This window comes from Hydra vulgaris, chromosome 11 (genome assembly GCF_038396675.1).
Source record: "Hydra vulgaris chromosome 11, alternate assembly HydraT2T_AEP".
NCBI lineage: Eukaryota > Metazoa > Cnidaria > Hydrozoa > Anthoathecata > Hydridae > Hydra > Hydra vulgaris.
The window spans coordinates 11,438,729-11,465,000 of NC_088930.1; the positions used below are offsets into that span (position 1 = coordinate 11,438,729).

General features: G+C 25.5%; 2 protein-coding genes across 4 annotated transcripts in view; both read left to right on the forward strand.

Moving 5' to 3' along the window:
• Positions 1-15,042, forward strand: part of LOC100206949 (cullin-1) — a 57,732-nt gene extending 42,690 nt beyond the window's left edge. The window contains exons 10-23 of one of the 2 annotated variants that reach the window (XM_065810077.1): positions 586-716; positions 805-912; positions 1,035-1,141; positions 1,227-1,275; positions 2,772-2,903; positions 6,996-7,113; positions 7,191-7,267; positions 7,745-7,876; positions 8,822-8,914; positions 10,213-10,260; positions 13,452-13,522; positions 13,616-13,721; positions 14,065-14,178; positions 14,611-15,042. In XM_065810077.1, coding sequence (XP_065666149.1) covers positions 586-716; positions 805-912; positions 1,035-1,141; positions 1,227-1,275; positions 2,772-2,903; positions 6,996-7,113; positions 7,191-7,267; positions 7,745-7,876; positions 8,822-8,914; positions 10,213-10,260; positions 13,452-13,522; positions 13,616-13,721; positions 14,065-14,178; positions 14,611-14,691 — 1,367 coding nt within the window. In that variant the 3' untranslated portion in view covers positions 14,692-15,042. The remainder of the gene's footprint in view (positions 1-585; positions 717-804; positions 913-1,034; positions 1,142-1,226; positions 1,276-2,771; positions 2,904-6,995; positions 7,114-7,190; positions 7,268-7,744; positions 7,877-8,821; positions 8,915-10,212; positions 10,261-13,451; positions 13,523-13,615; positions 13,722-14,064; positions 14,179-14,610) is intronic. The other variant, XM_065810078.1, reaches the window with a different exon arrangement.
• Positions 15,043-15,947: 905 nt separating this feature from the next.
• The window catches only part of LOC100210462 (solute carrier family 49 member A3), a 19,416-nt gene continuing 9,091 nt past the window's right edge, over positions 15,948-26,272 (forward strand). Inside the window, exons 1-7 of one of the 2 annotated variants that reach the window (XM_065810079.1) lie at positions 15,948-16,141; positions 16,239-16,397; positions 16,518-16,734; positions 17,379-17,455; positions 22,034-22,168; positions 22,272-22,388; positions 26,225-26,272. The exon at positions 26,225-26,272 is cut by the window's right edge and continues 105 nt beyond it. In XM_065810079.1, the coding sequence (XP_065666151.1) occupies positions 16,037-16,141; positions 16,239-16,397; positions 16,518-16,734; positions 17,379-17,455; positions 22,034-22,168; positions 22,272-22,388; positions 26,225-26,272 (858 nt within the window). In that variant the 5' untranslated portion in view covers positions 15,948-16,036. The remainder of the gene's footprint in view (positions 16,142-16,238; positions 16,398-16,517; positions 16,735-17,378; positions 17,456-22,033; positions 22,169-22,271; positions 22,389-26,224) is intronic. The other variant, XM_065810080.1, reaches the window with a different exon arrangement.

Genomic DNA, 26,272 nt, shown 5'->3' on the forward strand with positions numbered 1-26,272 from the left:
AATGTTCAACATTATAGGGATAAAAGTTTCAGAATTTATAAATAGCAGTGATCACTAAAAGTAGTATATTATTAAATGAAAGTAAAGTACTATTTAATGAAAATAAAAGATTGCTACTTTTTTAAAGAATAATTACAAAATTTTTTTTAAGATTATTAATATTTTATCACAGTTCATTTTAAATAGTAAAAGCCTAAAAAATATGACAAAAATTTACAAGTTTTACACCACGCTTATATACTTTTTTAAACATCTTCACTTCCAACAAGGCTGCAAGCAACCACTATTAGAATTGGAAGTTACTCGAAAAGAAAAGATGAAGTTTATAAAGCAAGATATTAATTATCAGATGACTTAAAAGATTGCAAATTATAGTGGTGTTAAAAATATTAGAATCAAAGCAAAAAGATCACAATAGTTCATAGTTTTATTCAAAATATTAGTAACAAATTGCTTTTTTAATTAAAATGTTAGAAATAAACCACCAAAATTACTTAGTAGAACCCCATTTTGCTTTAAGTTTATTTTACTTAGTTATAGCAATATTTTTTTCTAGTAATTGTAACACTGAATGTTTTATTGTAGATTTAGGAAGAATGTATAATCTAGTATCACGTGTACCAGATGGTTTGTTTACATTGAAGCAGCTTTTAGAGCAGCATATACACACACAAGGTTTAAATGTAATAGAAAAATGCGGTGAAGCTGCAATCAATGTAATTTTATTTTTATATTTCTATTTGGAGTTTGTAAAAAAATGTTCTGATTTGTTTTCATATATCTAAATGAAGTATGATTTTTTAGGATCCAAAGATGTATGTAACTACAATGCTAGGTGTACATCGCAAATATTATGCTTTGGTTGTATCTGCTTTTAGTAATGATAATGGCTTTGTTGCTGCACTTGATAAAGTTTGTTGTTATATCTTTTAAGACTTGATTTTAGTGTTAGAAATGAAGGTTTGAAGCTTGTAATAATATAAGATATAAAAGTAAAAAAATTGGGCAATTATTTTTGCTGTTATTTTATTTAGGCTTGCGGGAGATTTGTAAATGCAAATTCTGTCACTAAAGCAGCAGGAAATTCATCAAAATCTCCAGAACTACTTGCTCGCTACTGTGATTCACTCCTGAAAAAAAGGTAGACTTCTTTAATGTCAATTAGTAATGATAATGTTTTAAGATTTTTCTTATCAGATAGGTTTTATATACTTATAAATTTTTAGTGCAAAGAATCCAGAAGAGGCAGAACTAGAAGATATTCTTAATTCTATAGTAAGTTTTTAACAGAAATTCATTATGCCTCATAATATGCCACTTACATTTAGAAACTGACATTGCTAAAAACATCTGTATCAGCATCGCATATATTTTCAATATATCAAACCTTTTCATGCAAAAAATTATATGAATTTGCAAATATGAAAAAGCAAAAAGTTATATGAATTTTTTTACTTTTATATATTTTTTTTATCAAAAATGATATAGTTTTATAAATTACATCTGTTTTAAATAATTAATTTGGAGTGTCTGTATTAAACTCTTTGTTTTTAAATTCATCAAAATTTTCCTCTCTTATTTTCTTTTCTGTTGATAACTAGAAGTAACCAAAATTGTCAAAGCTTTTTTTTATAAGTCCATAGTAAAATCCATAAAAATGGTTTTTTTCATTTCCAATAACTTTTTAAATTAATTTTGCTGAACAACAGTAAGTAGTAGTGGCTTGTTATTTACACTGTCGAAAACCTTTAAAAATAGTTTGACAAACTCAGGGCAGTGCCTTTTTATTTTTATTTTAATTTTTTGAAATAATCCTCCAAATAAAGTATTCAGTATAACTTATTTTTTCTAGTTGTCATCTTTTCTTTTATTGCTTCAATTACTCTTTACAATTTTTAAACAAAGCTGTTTAAGCATTTGGTGTATTTGACCAAGTGTCATTGTTCTGCCAGTGAAACAAAGTTCCTAAAACTTTCTTGTCTATTGTTCCAACTCAGCAACATTAACATTTTTCCCAGTCACCCAATATTTTGGGTGAAAAAATTGTATTTATTCCTCATTTCAATTTACATTATTCAAATTCAAAGGTAAAACTTTATGCCTAATTTTTTGATTGGCTCTAATTTTGCTTTTAATAGAGCTTTTTAATAGTATTTTTTTGAAAAAAACAATTCTCTTCTGTGAAGCAATCAGCCAGCACATTGACCAATTAAATTTTAAAAATGGCAAGCATTAAGGTCTTTTTTAACTCTTTTTTTGATCTTTAACAACGAAACTATGAAAAGATTTGTGTTCGTTTATGAATTACCCCTTGATTTATTCATAAAACTGTTAACCAGTTTTCTGAACAGTTCTTGAAAAATCTGCTTTCTTCCATTACTAGATTTGCATTAGATCAATTTTGTTTGGGAAAAATGTTGAATAGTTTGGTATAGGGATGTATCTGCAACTTTTTTGCAACTAAATCTAATTTTACACAAGAAAAAGAAATATTTGTGCAAATATTTCTTTTTCTTGTGTCATTTTTAAAACTTATTTTAAGTAGAATGGGAAAACTAAAACATTTTTTTGAAACCGTTACATGTTGCCAACAAAATACAAACAATTAAAAATGTATTATTACAACCACTGTTAAAAATATATTATTACAAACATTCAGTTTGTGTACACGCTTTAATATTTTATATATAGTATTATAATACATTTAAAATGTGTTGCAACTAAATTATAACCAAAAATTTATTTCTAAATAAAATCTTTGTTAATTTCAGATGATAATTTTCAAATATGTTGAAGACAAAGATGTTTTTCAAAAGTTTTACTCTAAAATGTTGGCAAAACGTTTGGTTCAACAAAATTCTGCGTCTGATGATGCAGAAGCCACAATTATTTCAAAGTTAAGGGTAATGTATTTGAATATTTTGTTTGCTTTTACATAAAAATACTGTAATATAATTAAAAGAATTAAAAAAAAAAAAATAACTTTATTTTTTGAAAAAAAAATGACTGAATCTTTTTAGTCCCAGTTAATTGTACTTTTTTGTAATTAACTTATAAATACATTTAGACATTTTACAACCCAGAGGCAATCCACTGTTATAGATAGCCCTTCTATCATAAAATCTGAATTGGTATTGAAACTGAAATAAATAAATATTAGCTTCAAAACTTGATCAAAATGAGTGCAACCAAACAAGTATTGATCAGAACTTCAATGAGGCCTAAGAACTGGAAAAACAAAAAATAATTATCAATAATGATGCGTTTGACAAAAATGACAAATAAAGTTGTCGAAATAGTCAAAATAGTATTATTGACAGTTATAATTATTGACAGTTATAATTAATTGCAATTACAATTATAATTAATTGCAATAAACACTAAAATGTATATAGTAGTTGAAGGTAAGAGTTAGAAAAAAAGTTGTAAAGACCTTGTAAAGGAGTTCTTTGAAGTAATCAAAGTAAACCACAAAGAAATTGTTTATGATTGCTGTTACAGAAAAAGAAACAATCAAAGATCTTGTGGAAGCTAACCTGTAAGAGCCTTTTTGGTGAATGATACAGACAGAGCAAATTTGCGCACTGCATTAATACAGCCTCATTGCTAATAACAAAAGCTGTATCTGGATTAACAAAGAACAATCCCATCAAATTTGATCTGAATTTGACTGAAGACTTAAAAACTTTATGTTGTTAGAAAAACATAAGAAAGGGGAGAATTCCACAGCACTGATGTTCAAGAAAAACAACTAGATGAATAAATGTTTTTGATGGGACATGAAGGAGTATTGCAAGAAGTATTCAACTACAGTAAAAGCATGCAACATAGCTGAATGACAAATTATGTGATATTCATTTTTGGTTGATGGAACAAGTAATGATATCTGGCTTGAGTAGCAACCATGGTAGTATTTGTAGAAAAGAAAAAGTTATAATCTGAGAAGATGTAAAGTAGAGGACTCAGTAAGAGTGTTTCCATTCATCAATATAGGAATATCAACATTTTAGTGATAATCAATAGAGTAAACAACTGAGCTTTGTTTGAGTTAAAATAGAGTAAAAAACTCTTATAAGAAAGTTTGAGTATTGTGCATAACTTTAACAAATTAAAATTTTGTAAGGGTGGGATAATCGCAAACACCCCATTAGCTATTGCAATATCAATATAAATCCAAAATCATTTCACACTTGTATTTAGGATGCAGATAAATTGAAATTGTCATCTTGCATTGTCATTGGATATTAAATTGTTGTGATGCATTTTACAACATAAAAAAATTGTTGCGATGGATTTTGCGACATTAAAAAATTGCTGCGATACAATTGTTGTGATATTATTCTTTTTGGTTCATCCTTAATTAAATCTAGAGAAACTCTTAAAACAGTTGCTGTTTTCTTTTTGGTTGCAGTATGAATTTTGCTGAACCTTTAGGAGCTACTAGTTTTAAAGGTGAACAACCAAGTCTATTAATGCTTGAATTAAAGTTTTCTTTTAAAGTGTTAGTCTCATTAAAATCATTATCTTTATTTTGACATGGTATGTTGACATACAGTTCCATAATCATTTTTGTTATTTTTTAATTACAACATTTTTTTTGATATTCTGTACAAAGATTATGGCCAGGTATTAAATCAAACTCCTTCGCAACATCAATACTGATTACTCTGGTAGATTCTAAAAAGTAACAAAATTCTAAAACATAAAATAAAATAAGCCATTATCTTTAAAAAAATTAATTAAGTCAATTTATTTTTAAATACTTTTTAATTTAACTTTGTGTTTGGGTTATTCTACATAAAAGTGGGACATTTCAGTCACCCCTTGGATTAGATATTAGGCTGTCTTTATAAAAAAGATGGTTTTGAAATTTTGAAAAGATTAGTAGTTTTTTGTTGGTAAATTTGTTATTATTTTACCATCACATCGGGTCTAATTGATTTTTATAAATTATATCTATGATGGGGAGACTGATGTTTTAACATTATTTAACACATATGAGTGAGTTTTTTATTTAACACATTTGTGGGGAAAAAAAAAAGATTTTTTAAAGCAAAAAAATTACAAAATTGATAAACATTTGGATGCTGTAAATCATATGAATTTATTATTTTAAAACTTTTAAAAAATAGTGTAAGATCTAATACAGGGTTGTCCAACCTTTTTGCAGTCAGGGCCATTATTTTATTTTGATGGCAACACAAGGGCCACAAATTAAAAAAGATTATTTTATTTAAACTTCTAAATAATTTTTTCAATTTCAATATTGTCAAAATATTGAATTGATTATAAGTTACTGCATGTTTTTTTGGTATAGTATCTAGTAACATTATACAATTTGCACGCTACAACTTTTTCGAAACAAAGGAGACACATAATTGAATTATTTTGCTCAATTAAAAAACATTCATTTTTCCAAGATGGATTAAATGCTTTGTTCAAGTTAAAATAGAATAAAAACCTCCGTGTCCATTTTAGTTTCAACTCTGTTAGCAAAAGCCATAACTAAAAAAATATATAATTAGGATTTCGCTAACCAAGTAGTCAATACTGTTTTGACTGGTTTTATTAAAAATGAGGCAGTAGTTTTAACCGTATTGCAATAAATTTTAAAATCTGATTTTAAAAATTATATTAATAATTGTAATTAGCTGCTCTATTCCTAAGAAAAATAAGAAAAATAAAATAAGAAAAATAGAATAAGAAAAATAGCCTCAAAAACATATTAATCATTTGATTTTTAATGTTAGGTAGTAAAAATGCGGGCTATGGCTAAAGACAACGAGAGCCACTCGTTGGATAACTCTGATCTACGCTAAAAATCAAGTATTGGATTGTTTTGGCTTTAATAATTAGGGTGTCCTAATAAGCTCAAGGGGTAGAGGGAACTAAAAATATAAAACTTTACCCCAACCCCTCCAAATGCCAGGTGAGAGTAACTACCAAAGACTTTTGCATGCTATAAATGTTGAAGCATATAAATCAGTTAATTTTAAAAACTTTTATAAAATAGTGTAAGATTCATTAAAACTATGCTAAAAATCAAATATTGGGTTGATTTGGCTTTAACAATTTGTAAAAACTTCATCTGTTCAGTTAGGATGAAGTATTCAAATTCATTTTTATTTGTACAAGTTACTTAAGTAGTTTCAATTTCATTTGAGGCAAAAGTTGATTTGTTTTGGTTCAAGGTTAGCTATGAATTAGGAATGTTTGTTTTGCCTTCTTTATCTCAAATTATATTGAGTTATATTGCAAAAAATGTTGTCAATCTTTGCATCATATTGCATAGCGTTTTTTTGATACCAATTTTAAATACTTTGGAATCGCAATGTTTTTTTATTTGATTAATTTTGTTTTTGTGATAATCTCATATTTTTATGATATTGGTGTTGCGATTATCCTACCTTTGAAATATTGGTTTAAATAATTATTTTATTGTATATAATTTATAAATTGATATGTATAGAAATTTATGTGCACTTTTTTGTTACTGCTCAATTTTTGAACTTCTTAAACCTAATATTAAAAGAAACTGTTTTTTAACTAATTCAGACATATATATATAATATAATAGCTATGTCTTCGTTACATATATTTAATTTAGGCTTACATTTTATATAGTTTATTTCAACCGTACATACTTTAATAAATGCTGCATTTGTCTAGCGATAAAATTAATTATTATATCAAAACAAAACATTTTTTATGCTTTACTTATTAACATTTTTTTATTTAAAAAATAAAAAAACCAAAGTTTTGCTTAAGTAGCAAAAATTTGATAACTGCGTAGAATTACTTATAACTTTATAGAATTATCAGTTATTACTGAAGTTTTTTTATATTAACAAAATATAACTTATGGAGCTTGAAGTCCAATAAAGATTCATATGCTTGCTAGATAATAAAAATATTTTAACATAATTTTGTTGTTTTTGTTATTTTGTTAATTAACTTCATGCTATTATGATAAACAATCAACAAATTTGATTTAGGAAATGTGTGGTTATGAATACACAAACAAACTGCAGAGAATGTTTCAAGATATGAATGTCAGTAAGGACTTAAATGATAAATTTAAAAGACATGTTTCAAGTCAAGAAAATGGTGAAGGTAATATATATATTTTTTAATTTCTTATTTGTCATAATTTTTTTGTCATTAATATCATAATTGTTCTCTTTGTTTAGTTGATTTCAGCATCCAAGTCTTATCTTCTGGTGCTTGGCCTTTTCAACAATCTCCTATATTTACATTACCTTCTGAGGTTAGTGTGACCAGAGGTTAGCATGATCAGTTGTTAGCATAAGTAATAGTTATTATGACTTAAGGTTAGCATTTATATATAGTTATTGTGATCAGAAGTAAGTGTGACCAGAGGTTAGTATGCATAAAGGTTACTGTGATCAGAAGTTAGTGTGACCAGAGGTTAGCATTCACAAATGTTACTGTGATCAGAAGTAAATGTGACTAGAGGTTAGCATGCATAAAAGTTACTGTAATCAGAGGTTAGTGTGAGTGTAAGTCTGATAAAAGAATAACATTACATAAGGTTAGTGTAAACAGAGGTTGGTCTAAAAGAGGTTAGTGTGAGCAGAGTTTAGTGTGACCAGTAGTTAACTCTTTTTAAATTTATTGTTGTTTGGAAAAATAGATGGTCATTAATATAAAACTAAAATATTTGCTCTTTGGTTTTGTTCATGCATGGAACAAAGATTAATTTAAATAAAGTAATTTGTTTTAGTTGGAAAGGTGTTTACAGCGATTTACAACATTTTATAATGCTCAACATAGTGGTCGAAAATTACATTGGCTCTATCAACTATCAAAAGGAGAACTTGTTACTAATTGTTTTAAAAATAGATATACATTACAGGTAATATTGTATTGTTATTGTCATTAGTTATTTTAATTTGGGCATTCATATATAAGTATATTTATATAGAAGTGTCAAGCCTTCTCAAGATAGGTGTGCCTTTAAAAAACCACACACACAGCTTTTTGTTTTGACAACTTGGCCAGGGCACTTTGCATGGTTTGACATTTTGCGTGTTTTAAAAATGCGCTGAAAAAACTGATGAGGAAATTAAAAATAAACAAACCATAAATTGAAAAGAGAAACAAAATCTTAATGAATAATAAAACAATCAAAAAATAAACCAGTAGAAACAAAAACATAAAATTAATATAAATTTTACAATTTAAAAGTGCCTCAACTAAAAGTTCAAACCTAATAATTAACTTAAAAGTGTCTCAATTAATAGTTTAATGTTAATTTGTTCGATATCAGTCTACATCAGTGTAGCGCTTAAGTTGATTAAATGTTATATTTATTAGATGTGACTGTTAGTTTGACATAGTATGTAGGTTCAAATCCTTTTAATGGATAATTTGCTTAGTAGATATTGGAAAGTATCAAAGTTTCTTATTTTAAAATGATTAAGTTTCAAAGTTATTAAACTTATATTAAGTAGCTTCAAAACTTTGATCTTATTATTTGATTTTATTAATCATTAAGATTTTTTGTTTTTTTGGTTTTTAGTTTTGTATTCTTTTTCAGTTTTTATTTTTCTTTTCAGTTTATAGTTTGTTTATTTTTATTTTTAGTTTAAGTTTACATTTATTTAACTCATTTTTTAAACGCAATAGTTCTCCAAACTTGCAAAGATCCGTGGATAGGTTGACAAAAAAAATACTATATGTATTGTCATATAAGGCGTGTGTCTGCATGCCTTTACTGAGAAAGCTTGTAGTGTAAATTTTGTTCATTATTTATTTCAGAATAATATAACTTAGTTAAATTTTTTTTTAACTTGATAAGGCATCAACTCATCAAATGGCTGTGCTGTTGATGTATAACAGTGAAGATAGTTACACTGTTGAACAAATAAAAGAACATACCCAAATTAATATGGTATAGTTTTTAACAGATTTAAAATAAATTTGCATTTGATTTTTTTTTCATTATGTTTTTATGTAGTTTTACTCATCTGTCTATTTATATACTGCTCTATATATCAGTATACACATTTTCTTGTGATGAATCTGAACAAAATAAATGGTTTATGAGTATCCCTTGATTGTTTTCTTTCATAGATAAACAGAGGTTACTTTCAGCCAACAAGGCTGCAGTTAACCATTTCTTAAGTTAGTAGTATAAATTAGACTGTGTCAAACATAGAATTAAATTTTATTAAAACAAAATATAGTGCTGTTTACGAATTGCATTGGCTAGATGAAGTTGAGTTTGCATCATGTTGTAGAAAATTAAGTAATGATCATCAGTATTTTTAAATGTTTCTTTTAAAAAGTTTCTTTAAAAAACTTTTTAAAAAAATGTTAAAAAGTTGTAATTTCTCCTCTACCAAAAAAGAAAATTTTTTTTTTCCATTACCCAAAAAAAACCAAAAACCAAAAAAATAAAAAAGTATTAAATAACTGATTGAAGAAATTAAAAGTTTCCTTTAAGCAGTTATCTTTTTTTAAACCAGCCCTTCTTTTTTAAGTAATTTTAAGCAAGCCTTTGAATTTGCCTCTAACATCTCTGTTATAACATTTTCATCATTCATTTTCAGCTCAGTTGTGTTGCAAAGGTTATCCATGGGTACCACATATTTTATCACTGTTTTTTTAGGTGACAGTTTTAATGTTTTATCAACTAGGTTCCTTGCCTGCTAAGTAAAATGGGACCTTAATTGCAAGTGGTTTGGGTATGAATTATTATTGCTAAACAAATAGTTCTTTTTAGAACTATTTGTTTAGGAAACTTAGGAAAGTAAACTAACTAGAAATGAATGCAGTTTAAACAACAATATCAAGTTGTTCATTTAATAATGTTTAAATAAGTATCTGATAACTTGCAACGATTCTATAAACACATTTTCCTAGCAGATGATACCAAATATTTTTCATCTTTTTGTAATGTTTAATTAATTTAGTATATAATTTAGTGAAATTGAAAAATATTTCATCTTTTCTTTACTTTTTGTTCTTTTCTTATTTTCTATTATTATTATTTTACTCCATATATCTTTTTGCATTTATCTTCAAAAAATAATTTTTAAAAATAAAAATGAATTCTTTTTCTTTTTATTTCATTTTATTTTACTATATCTTATATATTTTTATTATACTGTTTTTTTTTTTAAGCTTCATTGTTATATCTTTTATCAACTTTAATAACATTTATTTTTTATAATTTTTATGATTTAGGATATTCTTCAACAAGTGTTAAGTATATTAATAAAAATTCGTTTATTGGTAAGTTCATTTTACTCACAAGCTGTTTGTTTTACAACTATTTTTAAGCATAATAAGTTTTTTTCAAAACATAATTTCATAATGTGTTTTGTATGTGATAAGGTATATGATTTGCTAATACAAGAGTAAATCAGAGAAAAGCTCTATGGTGGCTGATATTTATTGTTTTAAAAGTTGACACATTGTTATCAAAAAGGGATAGAACCTGAAAATAACAATACTGTAGAAAATCTAAAATATTTCTTACAACAATATGTTTTTTTGTATTATGGTGTTTATTTTCTTAATTCATTATCCTTTTTTTTATCACTTATCACTTTCTTTTAACTTAAAAAATCCATCATCTTTTTATGCCAATGCTAGCAAATTTGAAAATTACCCATATAAACTTTCTAAATTGTTTTTCAGATCTCCTTCGGAACTTTCAATTCTTGATTTATGTCATTAACCCTATACATCTCTAACCTTAGTTTGTGTTCAGTTTCTCATCATTCTAATCCTAGCCATTATGTAGTGCTTTGTAAAGTATTAATAGGAAAAATATTTGTAACTTGTAAAATATTTTTAACATGAAAAATATTTATAACATTAAAAATGTTTATAACACGACTTTAAGCTTATTACCTACTCAACAAGTTGTTTTAAATAAAACATCATATAAAGTTTTAACAAAAATAATAACATGGCTCCTATATAAATTAAGTTACCTTACAATAAAGTCATGAAACTGTTTTGAGGGAGATGAATATTAGCATAAGTGTAAATGACTTTTTTATTTTTTTATTTACACCATCAATCTTAAAAGTATTTATTGTAAAAGATTTTTATAATTAAAATATGAGTTTTATTGCAAATATCGGTTTTTTTTATAAAACTTTAAATTTTTTTTGTTTGTTTTAGTTCTTACATGCTACAAGTTTGACCTTATTTTGTTTGTTTTTTACAAAAACAATTTTTTTGAAGCTATAAGCTCTCGTTTCGTTTCATACCATTTTTTACATAATCTTTTTGAATTGGTTTTATTAAAACAATCTTTTTTACTGTTTTGTCTTGTTTTGTATCGTATCATTATGTAACACAGGTGCCTAATGTTTTTTTCAAGCTCTTCTTGATTTTTGTCAACTTATGCTGCTATTTTGAATCATAGTCTTAACTTTCACATTTTTCTCTAAATTTTTGTAAAAACTAGAATATTTGGTTGTTGAATTGGATTTACATTGTTCTGCCATAATGCCTACCCTTACACTGTACTGCAGCATGTCCATTCATATAAAATTCATATAAAAGTTAAATAATAACTAAAAGTTTGGAAAGTGAAGTTGAACCTTATACTTTATAAATAACTTTAAATCTTAAAAATAGAAAAAATGATTTGGTATTGTTTTATTATTATTGATATGTACAGTCGCGATCAAAAGTTTAGAACATTTTAAAAAATGCAGAAAATTTGAAATATTTGTTTAAAAATACTTTTTTACATTGAAAATTTTTAGTATTACTATTATATACATGCAAAATGTTATGTTATAAACCACTAAATTTGTTTTAGTCGTAGGTTGTTATTTTAGCAAAAAATCAAATAATAAATATGGAAAAAACTAATGAATTAACAACAAAAAATCGTGCTCAGATTGTTATTCTATGTGAACAAGGATTGACCCTGACTTCAATTGCTGCATGTTTTAATGTAACACTTAGCTGCATTATAAAAACATTAAACCAATATCAAGAAACTGGTAATTATATAAGCAAAGCTAGAACTGGATGACCTAAGGTGACTACTCAAAGGGCAGATAACTACATTCATCGTTATGCAAAAGCACATTTGTTTGCCAGTGCTTCTGTAATTTCATCTAAGATATTCCCAAATGGTGTTGCACCAAGTGTTGTGAAAATTAGAAGACATTTGTGCAAACAGTTTAACTTAAATAGCCATATTTTGACAAAAAAACCTTGCCTTTCTCAAAAAAATATTAGAGACCGTATTGCCTTCTGTCAAAAATACAAGAACTGGTCAGCGGAAGATTGGGAGAATGTAATATTTAGCAACAAATCACTAATTAAACAATTTGGTGGTCATTCCACAAGTGTTAGACGCCCACCTTGACCCCCAGTATTTGCTTTCTACTGTAAAACATTGCCCTAAAATCATGTTATGAGGTGCCATTACAGCAAACCAAAGTGGTGGTTTATGGTTTATGCTTTATAACACCACAATTAACAGCCATATTTATCTTCAAATACTTAAAAAAAAACTTAAAATTTTCATGAATATCACAAATACCCACAATTTTCAGCATGATGGAGCAACCTTTCATAGGGCCAAGCTTCTAAGTAGTTGTTTATGTGAGAATGAGGTTGAGACCATTGGCCCTCGGCCTGATAACTCACCCAACCTCAATCTTATTTGAAAATGCTGAAATCATCTTAAAAATGTAGTTCAGAAACTAAGACCCTCATTTTCTGATGATTTACAAGAAAAAATTAGGCAGGTACGGAATCAACTTATGACTCTTAAATATTTGAGAAAGTTCATTCACTCTATGCCGACCCGCTTAGCTAATTGTTTAAATGCTAAAGGACATCATAGTAAGTATTAACTTCAAGTATTTAATTTAAAAGCATTTACTAATGTATCAAAGATATTATTTTTGTCAATTGCAATGGTTAATAATACATTTTAATAAAATAAATTAATAATTTAATAAAAATTGTGGTTTTTTATAAAATGTTCCAAACTTTTGATCGTGACTGTATTTAGTTTGAAATTTTATATTTTTTGATTTATTGTTAATATATCAACCATGTTGTGTTTTTGTGTTAGTTTCACAAAAATAACCTGAAACAAAAAATCTCTGAAGCTCTTTCTCAGAAGAGTAATAGATGAGTGTTCTAATTGTTATGCCACTTTAATTGTTATACCAACTTTAAATCTCATATTGATAGTTTATCAGTTTGCACTTTTTTAGGTTTGTGGTATTATACAATTCTTAATCACAAACCCACCAAAGTGGGTTTGTGATTAAGAATTCGCTTTTCAGACTGCAAAAACTGGCTCAAACAAAAACAAACTGCATTTGTTTTTGTTTGAGCCAGTTGAAGCTTGTATTGCACAATCTTTGAAAGCTATTTTTTATTTTAGTAATATAGCAATAAGAAAATATTAAATATCTATATTTTTTATATTTTAGATTAGCAATCCTACTATTGTTGAAAATTTTCCTCTTAATTCTGTAATACATCTTTATAAAGAATACAAAAAGTAGGTTGTGGAAGTTTGATAATAATGGATTAAAAAATACAAAAATAATAAACCTAAAATAAGATACCACATATATAAGTTTTGTTTTTTCAGTAAAAAACTTCGTGTAAATATAAATGTACCAATGAAAACTGAGCAAAAAATGGAGCAACAACAAACTCACAAATATATTGAAGAAGATAGAAAATTACTTGTGCAGGTTACAACTTTATGTCCTTATATATATATATATATATATATATATATATATATATATATATATATATATATATATATATATATATATATATATATATATATATATATATATATATATATATATATATATATATCTTTGTAAGTGAAATATATATATATATATATATATATATATATATATATATATATATATATATATATATATATATATATATATATATATATAAAATATATATATATATTTGTGTGTGTGTGTTAAGACATTTTAGTTTTGTATATGTTAAAAACATATGTAAAACATTTTAATCTTATAGTTTCTAAATTTAGAGTGAGTTTTTGTTTAGGCTTGTATAGTTCGAATAATGAAAATGCGTAAAGTTATGAAGCATCAGAATTTACTAACAGAAGTACTTACTCAACTATCTGCTCGGTTTAAACCTGGAATACCTGTAATTAAGGTATATAATTACTATTATATAATTGTTATAATTTAAGTTAAACACTTCTTATTAACTATTTGTAAATCAAAAATAAGTTGTTTTTTTTTAATTTTTTTATTTTAGATGAATTCTTTATTTTTAATTAAATTAATTTATATAAAAATAGTTTTGTAAAATTTTGTCTATTTATTTATCTACTAAATATTTTTGTCTAAATTACATTAAACTATCGAGATACATACATACATACATAAATACGTACATATATACATACACACATACATACATACATATATACATACATACATACATACATACGCACACACTTACAAACATACATCTTGTTTTATTATTACTTCCTCATTGTTTAAACTAATGATGATTGTTTTTTAGATATTTTTGATTAATAAAGATGACTTTTTTCAGATACAATTATATTTTTTTATTTAGAAATGCATTGACATTCTTATCGAAAAAGAATATCTTGAACGTGTTGAAGGGGAGAAAGATACATACAGCTACTTAGCATAAACTCAGAGTTTTAATGCATTTTTGTAATATATGGAAAAATGTAATTTCTTTCAAAAAATTCATGATTCGACTGGCAATAATATGATGGATTTAGGAATGAACTTTCTCTAGCACTATATCTAGAGTTATTTTTTTAAAATTACATGAAGTTTTTTAGATAATTTTTATTATTATCTATAAATAGCCTCAATGTTGTGCAATAAATAGCTGCAATGTTGTTCAATGACTAGCTGCAATATTGTACAGTAAAGTTTATTGCGGTAAAGTTTCATCAACTGTTATTTTTTCAAAAAAACAATCTTTAATGTTTCTACAATGTTGTTAAAACAAAAAATATGAAAAGTTAATAAATTGTTTTATGTTTCTCTTTTAATCATAGTATAATATTTAAATGTTTTTTTTTTCTTTAAATAATGTTGTTTAGATAAAGTTGACAAGTTTAGGTTTTTTATCTAATATATTTAGTATTTCAATTCCTATGATAATTCAAGAATTTAATAGAGGTTGTATTATTATTTTTTATATAAATTTTTTTTTTTCATATAGTTTGCTTTTTTTATAGCTGGTATTATTATTGTTTTTTATAATTATATTTAGCTATTAATATAAATATTATTTGCGTTTTTATTTTTATAATTTTATTATAAAAACAAATAGTTGTTATTACTATTGTTTTTATTAATATTATTGCAAATATATAATTAATTTTATTAAACTTTTAGTTAAATATCTAAATAATTTTATTAATAGTATTACAAATACAGAAAAAAAGTTCATGTTATCGATAGTATATTATTATAAGTTATAATAATATTTTCTTTTTATTATTAGTATTATTATTGTTGTTAAGGTGTATTAATTTAATTAAATTAAACAATAAGTTTTTTGTGACAATTTCAATTCAGTCTGATGTGTTATGAGTTTACTACACAGTTTAAAAGAGCTTTGCATGACATTCTGGATATGTTATATCTAGACAATATACAATATTTTTCACACAATTATATTACAATATTTTTACTGAGAAGAAATTTTTATTAAATTCGTTGAATTTTTGTTTGTTAATTTGATATTTAAATAATATTTGCAAAAAATAGTATTAAATAGAGTTTTTAATTTTTTCAAATAAAAACCATTTGTTATGATGGTTGAAGGCCTTTGAAGCATTTATAATTATTGAAAATTTGAAAGTTGTTGGAAAAATGCCTTAAACAGATATTTCTTTATCAGATTTTTTTTAAATAGAATTTCTATTATATCATAATATTGAAAGATTGTTTTCTATAGAAAATGAGTTTGTTAGACAAATAATTTTTATTGGTCGATCTGTTTTGTTTAAATTAAAATGGAGGATGCTGCGTTGTTACATCATCATAAGATTTACAAACTTTATAAAATCAGATGGTTTGTACTTTCTACAGTTGTTATGTTTAATTTAGCCAATGCTATGGTAATTTTTTACTTTCAAAAAAATTTCAAAATATTTGCTAAAGCTCATGTTATTTTGTATAAATATATTCTTTTAAATTATCCATACCAAAATTTAGGTCTGGATTACATTTGCACCAGTCACAAATTATGTTTCTACATTTTTTGACATTACTGAAACAACAGTGAATTGGTTTTCCTTAGTCTTTTTTATAGCTTTTATCCCTTGTTGTTTCGCTTCTTGGTGGTTTATGGAAACCTATGGGTTTAAAAGAGCTGTAAGTTTAAATTTTGACTTATGTGAAAATTATTAAGTATTGAACCAGCGCACTAATTCAAAATTTTGGATAAGTAAAATGCTGATTTCTTTTAAGAGATTTTAAAAACGTTTATTTCAGATCATAATAGGTTCACTTGTAATGTGTTCTGGGGCACTTTTAAGAGTTCTTGGTGTTTTCCTGTTTAAAAAATCAAATATTCGTTTTATTGTTACAATGATTGGTCAAGTGTTATGTGCAACCACACAACCTTTAGTGTTATCTATGCCTACAAAAGTTGCTGCATTGTGGTTTGGTGATAAAGAGCGAACAATTGCTAACACTATTGCATCAATGTGTATGTTAGTTTTGTATTGCATCAATGTGTATGTTAGTTTTGTATTGCATCAATGTGTATGTTAGTTTTGTATTGCATCAATGTGTATGTTAGTTTTGTATTGCATCAATGTGTATGTTAGTTTTGTATTGCATCAATGTGTATGTTAGTTTTGTATTGCATCAATGTGTATGTTAGTTTTGTATTGCATCAATATGTACGTTTGTTTTGTATTGCATCAATCTATATATTTTTCTTGTATTACATCAATGTGTATATTAATTTTGTATTGCATCAATGTGTATATTTATTTTGTATTGTATCACTGTGTATGTTTGTTTTGTATTGCACCAATGTGTATATTTGTCTTGTTTTGCATCAATGTGAATATTTATTTTGTATTGCATCAATGTGTATATTTATTTTGTATTGCATCGATGTGTATGTTTGTTTTGTATTGCATCAATGTATATGTTTGTCTTGTATTGCATCAATGTGTATATTTATTTTGTATTGCATCAATGTTTATGTTTATTTTGTATTGCATCAATGTGTATGTTTGTTAGTTGGTTTTTGTATTTATTGAATTATCTATAACTTAGATTAGAGATTAATATACTTCTTTTCAACATCTATTTTTTAATCTTTTTTTTTTTCAATTTCAGCCAATCCTTTGGGTGTATTAATTGCAAATGGAGTAGCTGTATTATTAGTAAAAAAATCAAGTGATGTACCTTACTTGGTAAATATTACTCGTGTTATACTGTTATAATATATATATATATATATATATATATATATATAATATATATATATATATATATATATATATATATATATATATCAGTGCATGTGAGGAATAAAATTGCTCAGTGCGATATTTCACGCTCGTAATACTGAATTACGTTATCAACAAGCGCAATTTTGCATGCTCGGCGTCAAGTCTTCAAGAGCAATATTCTTAGTTGGAAATTGGTTGCCATGGGGACATCCATAAATTATGTACGCAAGTATGGGGAGGGGTCACTCAAAAGAGTACCAGTGCTTACAAGGGTAAGGGTGGACGATTTTTTGTTTGAATATTTTCAAGTGTAGTCTGGGAAATTAGACAAAAAAGCTTTGGTTTTTTAGTAAATGCATTTGTCTATCTACCGGAAAAAATATGTTACTGCAGCTAAAATAAAAACAATGTAATATTGCCATTTACTAAAAGTAAATAACTTTATACATAACTTTGTTTCCTGAGTTGAATTAACATGCTTGATTGTGGAAATTCTAAACAACAGAAACGTTTTTAATTTAATTTAAAATAAATATTAGTTTAAAAAAAAATAAAATGATTGAGAATATTTCTTTTATTTACAAAAGATGTGTGAAATATTAAAAACAATAAAGCAAAAGAATTTTATGTTTTACTCTAAAAAACTGTATGTATTAGCGAATGGTTCAATAAAACCAGGGTACAATTAAGCAGATAATATGATAAAGTTCCACTGGAATTTAACAAAAAAACATGCTGAATTTAGCCTTCAAATATAAAAATTAAATCATTTTTAATTGGAACTTATGCCGCATAGATTAAAATTGAAGTATGTTACAAATAAATTATGCATGACATACTTTATTACAAATATAACTTCTTTATTTAACAGTATGCAAACATTACTGTTTAAACATATTGAGTTCGGCAAAAAATTTTTACTAAAAATATTTTCTACAAAATCAACTTATAATTTTCTCTCTCACAAGTTCATCAGGCGAGCCCGATTATATATATATATATATATATATATATATATATATGTATATATATTTATAAAGTTTATTTACTACCAAAGAAATACTTCATTGGAATAATCCTAAAAACTAATACCACGATATGAAAAGCAAAATGTGACACAATAAGTCAATATATTGCAAGCAAACTTGAAAGTATAAAAACAAATATCCAAGAAAGACTTGCCACAATCCCAAAATCTGATTTCATGGTGGAGCAATCTCCCCCTGTAGATATTTCTACAACATTTGGTTCAGTCACTTCCAGTGATGTTTTGCATGTAATCAAAACTCTCAAACCTAACACTTTGCCACTTGATATTATTCCGACAAACATTCTTAAATCATATTCAGAATTATTTAGTCAAATTATAGCTCATCTTGCCAACCTCTTATTCAAATATAGAATTTTCCTAGTCTTATTCAAGGTTGCTCAATTTACACAGATTCCAAAAAATCAGGACAAATAGTATTTGAACTCAGTGATTTATGCCCCTATTAAATCTCAATACAATATCCAAAATTCTTGAAAAGCTTGCTTTATCTCGGCTGCTTCCACATGTAACTTCAACTGTAAACTTCAATCTTTTTCAATCTGGTTTTAGGTCTAATCACTCAACAGAAACAGTACTCCTAAAGATATGCAATGACAACCTGTTAAACATTGATGATGCATTAACCACCATTCCCCTTTCTTTTGACATATCTGCAGCGTTTATTACAATCAATCACAACCTGCTAATTGCTCATATAAAAGATGAATTTGGTGTCACAGATATTGCACTAAAATAGCTGACATCATGTTTGCACTCTTGAACATCCTTTGTTTCTATTGGCTCAACAAAATCTAGATTGTCAGCAAGTTCAACAGGAGTACCACAAGGTAGTGTATCAGACCCATTTTTATTTTCGATGTTTGTTTTACCCGTATATCATATTATGGCTAAACACGGTACAAATTATCATCATTATGCCAATGATACCCAAATATATAATTTCATTAACCCAGGAAAAGATAACATCAACAAAATCACTGAATGTGATAATGCAGTCACAAAATGGTTTCTAGAAAATAGACTTCTGATTAACTCAAACAAAACATAAAAGAGTTTATAAAATATTATTGTAAAAATTTACAATAATATTTTATAAACTCACATAAATAAGGTTAGGTGTCGCTCATATAGTTAAAAACTAGTCAATGGAGTGACACCTTAAAAAGAAAAACACAAAATAAACAAAACAAAAAAACAAATACAAAAAAAACAAACTATAAATAAAACATATAAAGAATTTAAAATAAAATAAAGAGGAAAAAAAATAAGAACAAAAAACAAAAAAGGAAAGAAAGAAAAATAAAGCACTAATAAATAAATATAATATAATAATTGCAATAATAATATAATAAAAATAATAATAATATTAATAATAATGTGAATAAAAGAACATTACAAATAGTAACTATAACATAGTAACTATAACGATAACTGTACTAAAAATTATAACTAATGATAAAAACTATGGTAAAAATACTTGTAGTAAAGTTTATAACTATGACAGAAATTAATAAAATAAACATAACATAGGCAAAAATTAGGACAATGACCATAAAACTATTACTACTATCACTACCATTATAAATAATATTAATAAGATTTATAAAACAAAGGTAAATTAATGATAATAGTAATATTAGTAGTAGAGTTAAAAAAGACAGTATAAAATAAAAGTAATAATAGTTTTATAAATACAGTAATATAAAAAAAGCAATAATAATAAAAGATAAAATTAATATTCATTAAATATATACTCAAATAAAAATTTCTTAATTTGGTTTCAATTGAGAAGAAGAATGTTGGTAATAAAAGGGTATTTAGTTAAAATCTTTTTTTTTATAAATGGTATTATTTGGTTCCAGTGAGAAATACATTGATGTTTTATAGAGAGCTTGCTATATTAGTGTTGAAAAAGGAAGTGTACAAGTTAAAATTTTCAGTATTTCGAGTGTAATATTTGTGTGTGACACTTGTTTTAATAAAAAAAATTATTAAACGAATTTGGTTGTTTATTTTGAAGAAAATCAAACACAAAGAGACAATTATAAAGCTTTACAAGATCTTGAAATTATAGAATTTTTAATTCAGAAAACCTACTTTGGATATTAGATCGTAAAGGAGAAAATATCTTAATTCTTATGGAAGTCTGCAACAATAACTTAGATGTGAGGAGAACAAGGAATAGTAAATTAATATTAGAATATGTTGGGGAACATAGTATTGTATTAATGACAACATACTATTGGCACGTGAGACTTTTTTATTTAATTAAATTAGTTGATAGTACCATGAATGGTTTTTTGTCAAGAAATACCCCGAGGTATTTTATATATTTAGATGGGAAAAGTCTTTTACCATTAATTCTAATTTTCATATTATCACTATCAATCTTTTTTTTTGTGGGTGAAAAATAATAAATTCGGTTTTATTGATATTTAGAGAAAGATGGTTACTATTTAACCAATGACACAAATGATGGAGATCTGAATTAACTTTTTTACAAAGTTGTGCAAGTGATTTATTTATGCATAGAAGATCAGAAAACCAATACCCCGTATACTGATACCCCGTATAACTGATACTCCTCTACTGTAGTCTCAGTTTGCAAAATTTAAAACTATGTTTTATGATATAACTTAAGCACAAGTAACTGTTTTTCTTTTTTTCTTCTTGAAGTTTTAATTTTCTTTGTTTATTTTACTTATATTTTATCATTAAATGAATTTTGAATTGATAGACTTATTTATTAGGTAAAAAGTTTTTTAACATTTTTTCAGTAAAATTCAAATGGTTTTTTTTGTAGTTTGAAAATGAATTTATTTAAACTGAATAAGCTGTATTTTTATTGACAATAGTTTTTTGGTAAATCCTTGATCAGCTATCAGTGCAAAATTTCTTAGTTTTTGGTTAAAAAGTTTAATCAAATAGTTTAATTATTCCTTTTCAAGTCCACTATACACCATACACCTTGTTAGGTCCACTATACACATAACCTTGTTAAGCATCAATCACCATACACCATACACATAACCTTGTTTAGCATCAATCACCATACACCATAAACATAACCTTGTTAAGCATCAATCTATGGTTTGCAAACACTTGTGTCAAAAATAATTTTAATTTTCATAAAGAATAATAAAAAAATTGATTAAAAAAAATTTTTTTTTAGAGATAAAAGATGGTTATTTTTTCAATTTTTATTTGATTTTGCTTCATTTTGGAACCCAATTTGACTTTATTTTGTATTATCATTAGAATCCTAAGTATGATTTTTATAACCTAAGTTTTGAAACCTAGTGTTATTTTATTACATAGAACTTATATAAGGGTTGAAAACGGGTTTCTTTCTATCTAACATCTTAATATATATTATATAATATAAGAAAGTATTTTTTTGTTAAAATTTTAAAAATTTCAGAAAAGATAAACGTAAGTTTTTTTCAAGATAATTTTTTTTCTAAACTAATGTTTTAGAGTTTTTATAGGTTTCCATTTTTTCTGTTCCTGCTGTTATTGGATTGGTTATGGTTGTAATTGGTGTAAGATCTAGCTCACCACCAACCCCACCTTCTGCCTCTGCTGAGCATGAGCCAGAGTCGTTCTTTCTTGGGCTAAAACATGTTTGTTTTTTTTCTTAATTTTTTATAAATAAGTGTTTTATTGTTTGTGTATTTAAAAGTTTAAAAATTGTTATTGAGTTTTTATTAAAAATGTAATTTTTAGGTATTTCGAAACAAGCAATTTATGCTTCTTTGTACTACGATAGGTTTTGGAATTGGATTATTTAGTACTATATCAACTATACTTCAGCAAATGATTTGCCCCCAAGGGTATTCTAATGTAGGTAGACACAAATATTTTTAATATATATGTATACATGTATATACTAGAGATGTCACAAATAGTGATTTTGCAGAATACCGAACAACAAATATTCGGCAAGGCACTCAGCTGATGCATCTAATATTCTGTGACCCTTAGTTAATTTTGAAGGTTCTGACCTGCTTCATTCAGTAGATATGTTAACTCCGCTGTGTACGCTTTTGTTTCATTTGTGACTAGGCTGTGTCACTGCAGGCATTATTTGTTACATCAAATTGTTTTAGCATTAATTGTTTTAAAATCAATTGCTTTATTTATTGTTTTAATTATAAATATATAATAATATATAAAGTATAAAAGTCAAAGTTATGTACTAAAAATCATACTCATCAAAACCATTCAAAAAGATTACAAAATTACCATCTTGAACTTCTGAGATAATTTAAGAAGCTGCTATTGATAGATATAGCACGAAGAACTTTAAACTTATTAAAAATTGTCTTCACTGAAACCTGAACTTTAATGAGTTAAACTTAGGATTTAACTTTAATGGGAATGTGAATTGTATGGTAGCCTTTTTTATTGATGCACGTTGTAAAACAAATTTCAAGGGATTAGTTAAAACACAAAACAACAACAAAATTTAAAAATTCTGAGAAAGATAAAGTCAGTGAAGGGTTAATCCTTCTTAGTGAAAGGCTGCTTGACACCAATGAAGCTGTGCCTAGTAGCACTGGTGATGACTCATCTCCACTTCTTAAGAAATAGTAATGTAAATGAAAATGATCAAACCAATCTCTACAAAAAATATGCACATATATGAAGACCTGAAAAAAAAAGTCTGATTGCAAATGAACTTAGTTTTTACATGAAACTGTTCACTTAAATTGGACAACAAACCCTTACAAGTTGTGGTCAGCTAGCCCAAAAGATTATCCTAACAGAACTTGCTTACATTTTCTTATTATTTTCCGGTGGCAGTAGTGAATGGTTATTTTTGAAAGTATGTATAGTTTATGAGAAATTTGCAATCATTTGTTATCATCAAATGATGAAAATGTTTTATAATGACCTACAACCTTAGATTTAAGTATCAAATAATTATTTTTTAGAATTGAAAATAAAAAAAAAATAGTTATATGTAATCTGTTTTTATGCATTATTTTATTTATTTTTTTTGTTACAACTTGGTATTTAACCAAATAGTTTGCAATATTTGGCCGAATATCAAATAGTAAAAAAAGTAGCTGAGTAGGTCGAATACTGAATAGTCACTGAATGTTTGTGACATCTTTAATCAGTACACAGGTAAACAGATTTAGATATACTGAATAGTCACTAAATATTTGTGATATCTCTAATATATATATATATATATATATATATATATATATATATATATATATATATATATATATATATATATATATATATATATATATATATATATATATATATATATATATATATATATATATATATATACAAGGGCGGATCCAGCATTTTTTGATCTTTGAGATAGCTAACTTCCAGACATGGAGCAAACTCCAAACATTTATATGTTTATACATATGTCAAATAAGGATGCTTTGCAAAAAATTGCGATGATTGAAGGCTGGGAACAAAAAAGCCCCAAATTTTGTGCCCCCCCTGCCCCAAACGTGAGAGCAACAAGTTAATGAAATATTTTTTGTACTGTTCTCAACTAGACTTATATTCATCCATAAATTTTAAGTTTCATAGTATTATCTTTCAGCGTTTAAAAATAATGACCATATAAAATTTATAACCCCCTCAAATTGAGAGGGGTTTAAACTTTATATGGTCATAATTTTTGAAAGCTAAAATATTTTACTATGAAATTTAAAATTTATGGATGAATATTAGTCTACTTAAAAACAGTACAAAAAATATTTCATTAACTTGTTGCTCTCACGCTTGGGGCAGGGGGGGCACAAAATTTGGGGCTTTTTTGTTCCCAGCCTCCAATCATCGCAATTTTTTGCAAAGCATCCTTATTTGACATATGTATAAACATATAAATGTTTGGAGTTTGCTCCATGTCTGGAAGTTAGCTATCTCAAAGATCAAAAAATGCTGGATCCGCCCCTGATATATATATATATATATATATATATATATATATATATATATATATATATATATATATATATATATATATATATATATATATATATATATATATATATATATATATATATATATATATATATATATATATATATATATATATATATATATATATATATATAACTTTAAATTTATTCTACACAATAAAGTGCTCAATGTTCTTAAAAGATCAGAGCAAATTATATATTAGTAGAAAATCACTTTACAAAAATTTTTTTCATTTTATACTGTGTTTCATCAACAAAGATTCATCAGAAATGAATCAACAAAGATTCATTTCTGATGAATCTTTGTTGGTGAAACAGTGTAGAATGAAAAAAATTTTTGTAAAGTGATTTTCTACTAATATATATATATACATATATATATATATATATATATATATATATATATATATATATATATATATATATATATATATATATATATATATATATATATATATAAATATATATATATATAAATATATATATATATATATATATATATATATATATATATATATATATATATATATATATGAATGTATGCGCGTGTGTATATACTTTTTTTATTATTATTCACCTCTTTAATGCAAAGAGGGACACAGTCCATGAGCCTACTTTTTATTTATTTTTTTCATTGTGGTGAGAAGGCTGCTGTGCAGAGAAACAAGTTAAGTGTGATACTACCAGATGTAGTGGGGATCAAACTCAGAACTTCTTGCTTAGAAAGCAAGCACTATGTCACCGCGCTATTACCACATTAGGTTTAGAGAGTCTACTCTCTATTAACCTAATGTGAAGTATTTTTGTGCTGGCTATTAGTATTTACTTTTGGTAAAAGTTTTGAAAAACTTATATCAAAACTTTATCAAATGACACAACTCATCATATTTCTTTGTTCAAGCATCCTAACAACATTTCTATCATTTTTATAACTTCTAATTTAGTATATTTTTATATTGTTGTATTATTCCCTTCATAATAATACTTTCAATAAAAAATAACATTTTTATAAATAATTTTTAAAGTCTCACTTTTATCATCACAAATAATATTGAGATTGAGAGTGAGTGTTGATCTCATTTCTTTTAGCTAGTGTTTTTCTCATTTCTTTCTGCTAGTGAGTGTTTTTCTCATTTTTTTTAGCTGGTGAGTGTTTTTTGCATTTTTTTTTCATAGTGTTCAGCTGGTATAGTAATGTTGTTTTTATTTTCTTAAACTTTCTTACTCCAATGAGCTTCACATATGTGTCCTTTTTCCTAATTCACCCCACTTGTTTAAAACAAATTCATTTGCATTTTTTGTACACTTTCTTATCTTGTTAAATGACAGCTTTTGATATGTAGGTGATTAGAATATTTTAATTTAAAATTATTACATAAAGCAGAAGCATAATACCATTTAAATATTTTACATGGCTATCTGGCGCAGTGTACAAAGACTAAGAGTTTTGGTTCGGGCAAGTATTATCTAAGTAAAATTTATGCAGAGGTATGTATGTATATATCTATATATATATATATATATATATATATATATATATATATATATATATATATATATATATATATATATATGTATATATATATATGTGTATATATATATATATATATTATTCTTTTCTTTTTTTAAAAAATTATTTTAACTTTAGATTAAACCATTTTTAATATTTTGCTTTTATCAAAATATGTTTATATAAGGATGTGTTAATAATCTTAGGATATTGCTGGTATTTGTGGTGTCATGATTATTGTCGGAGGTTTTATT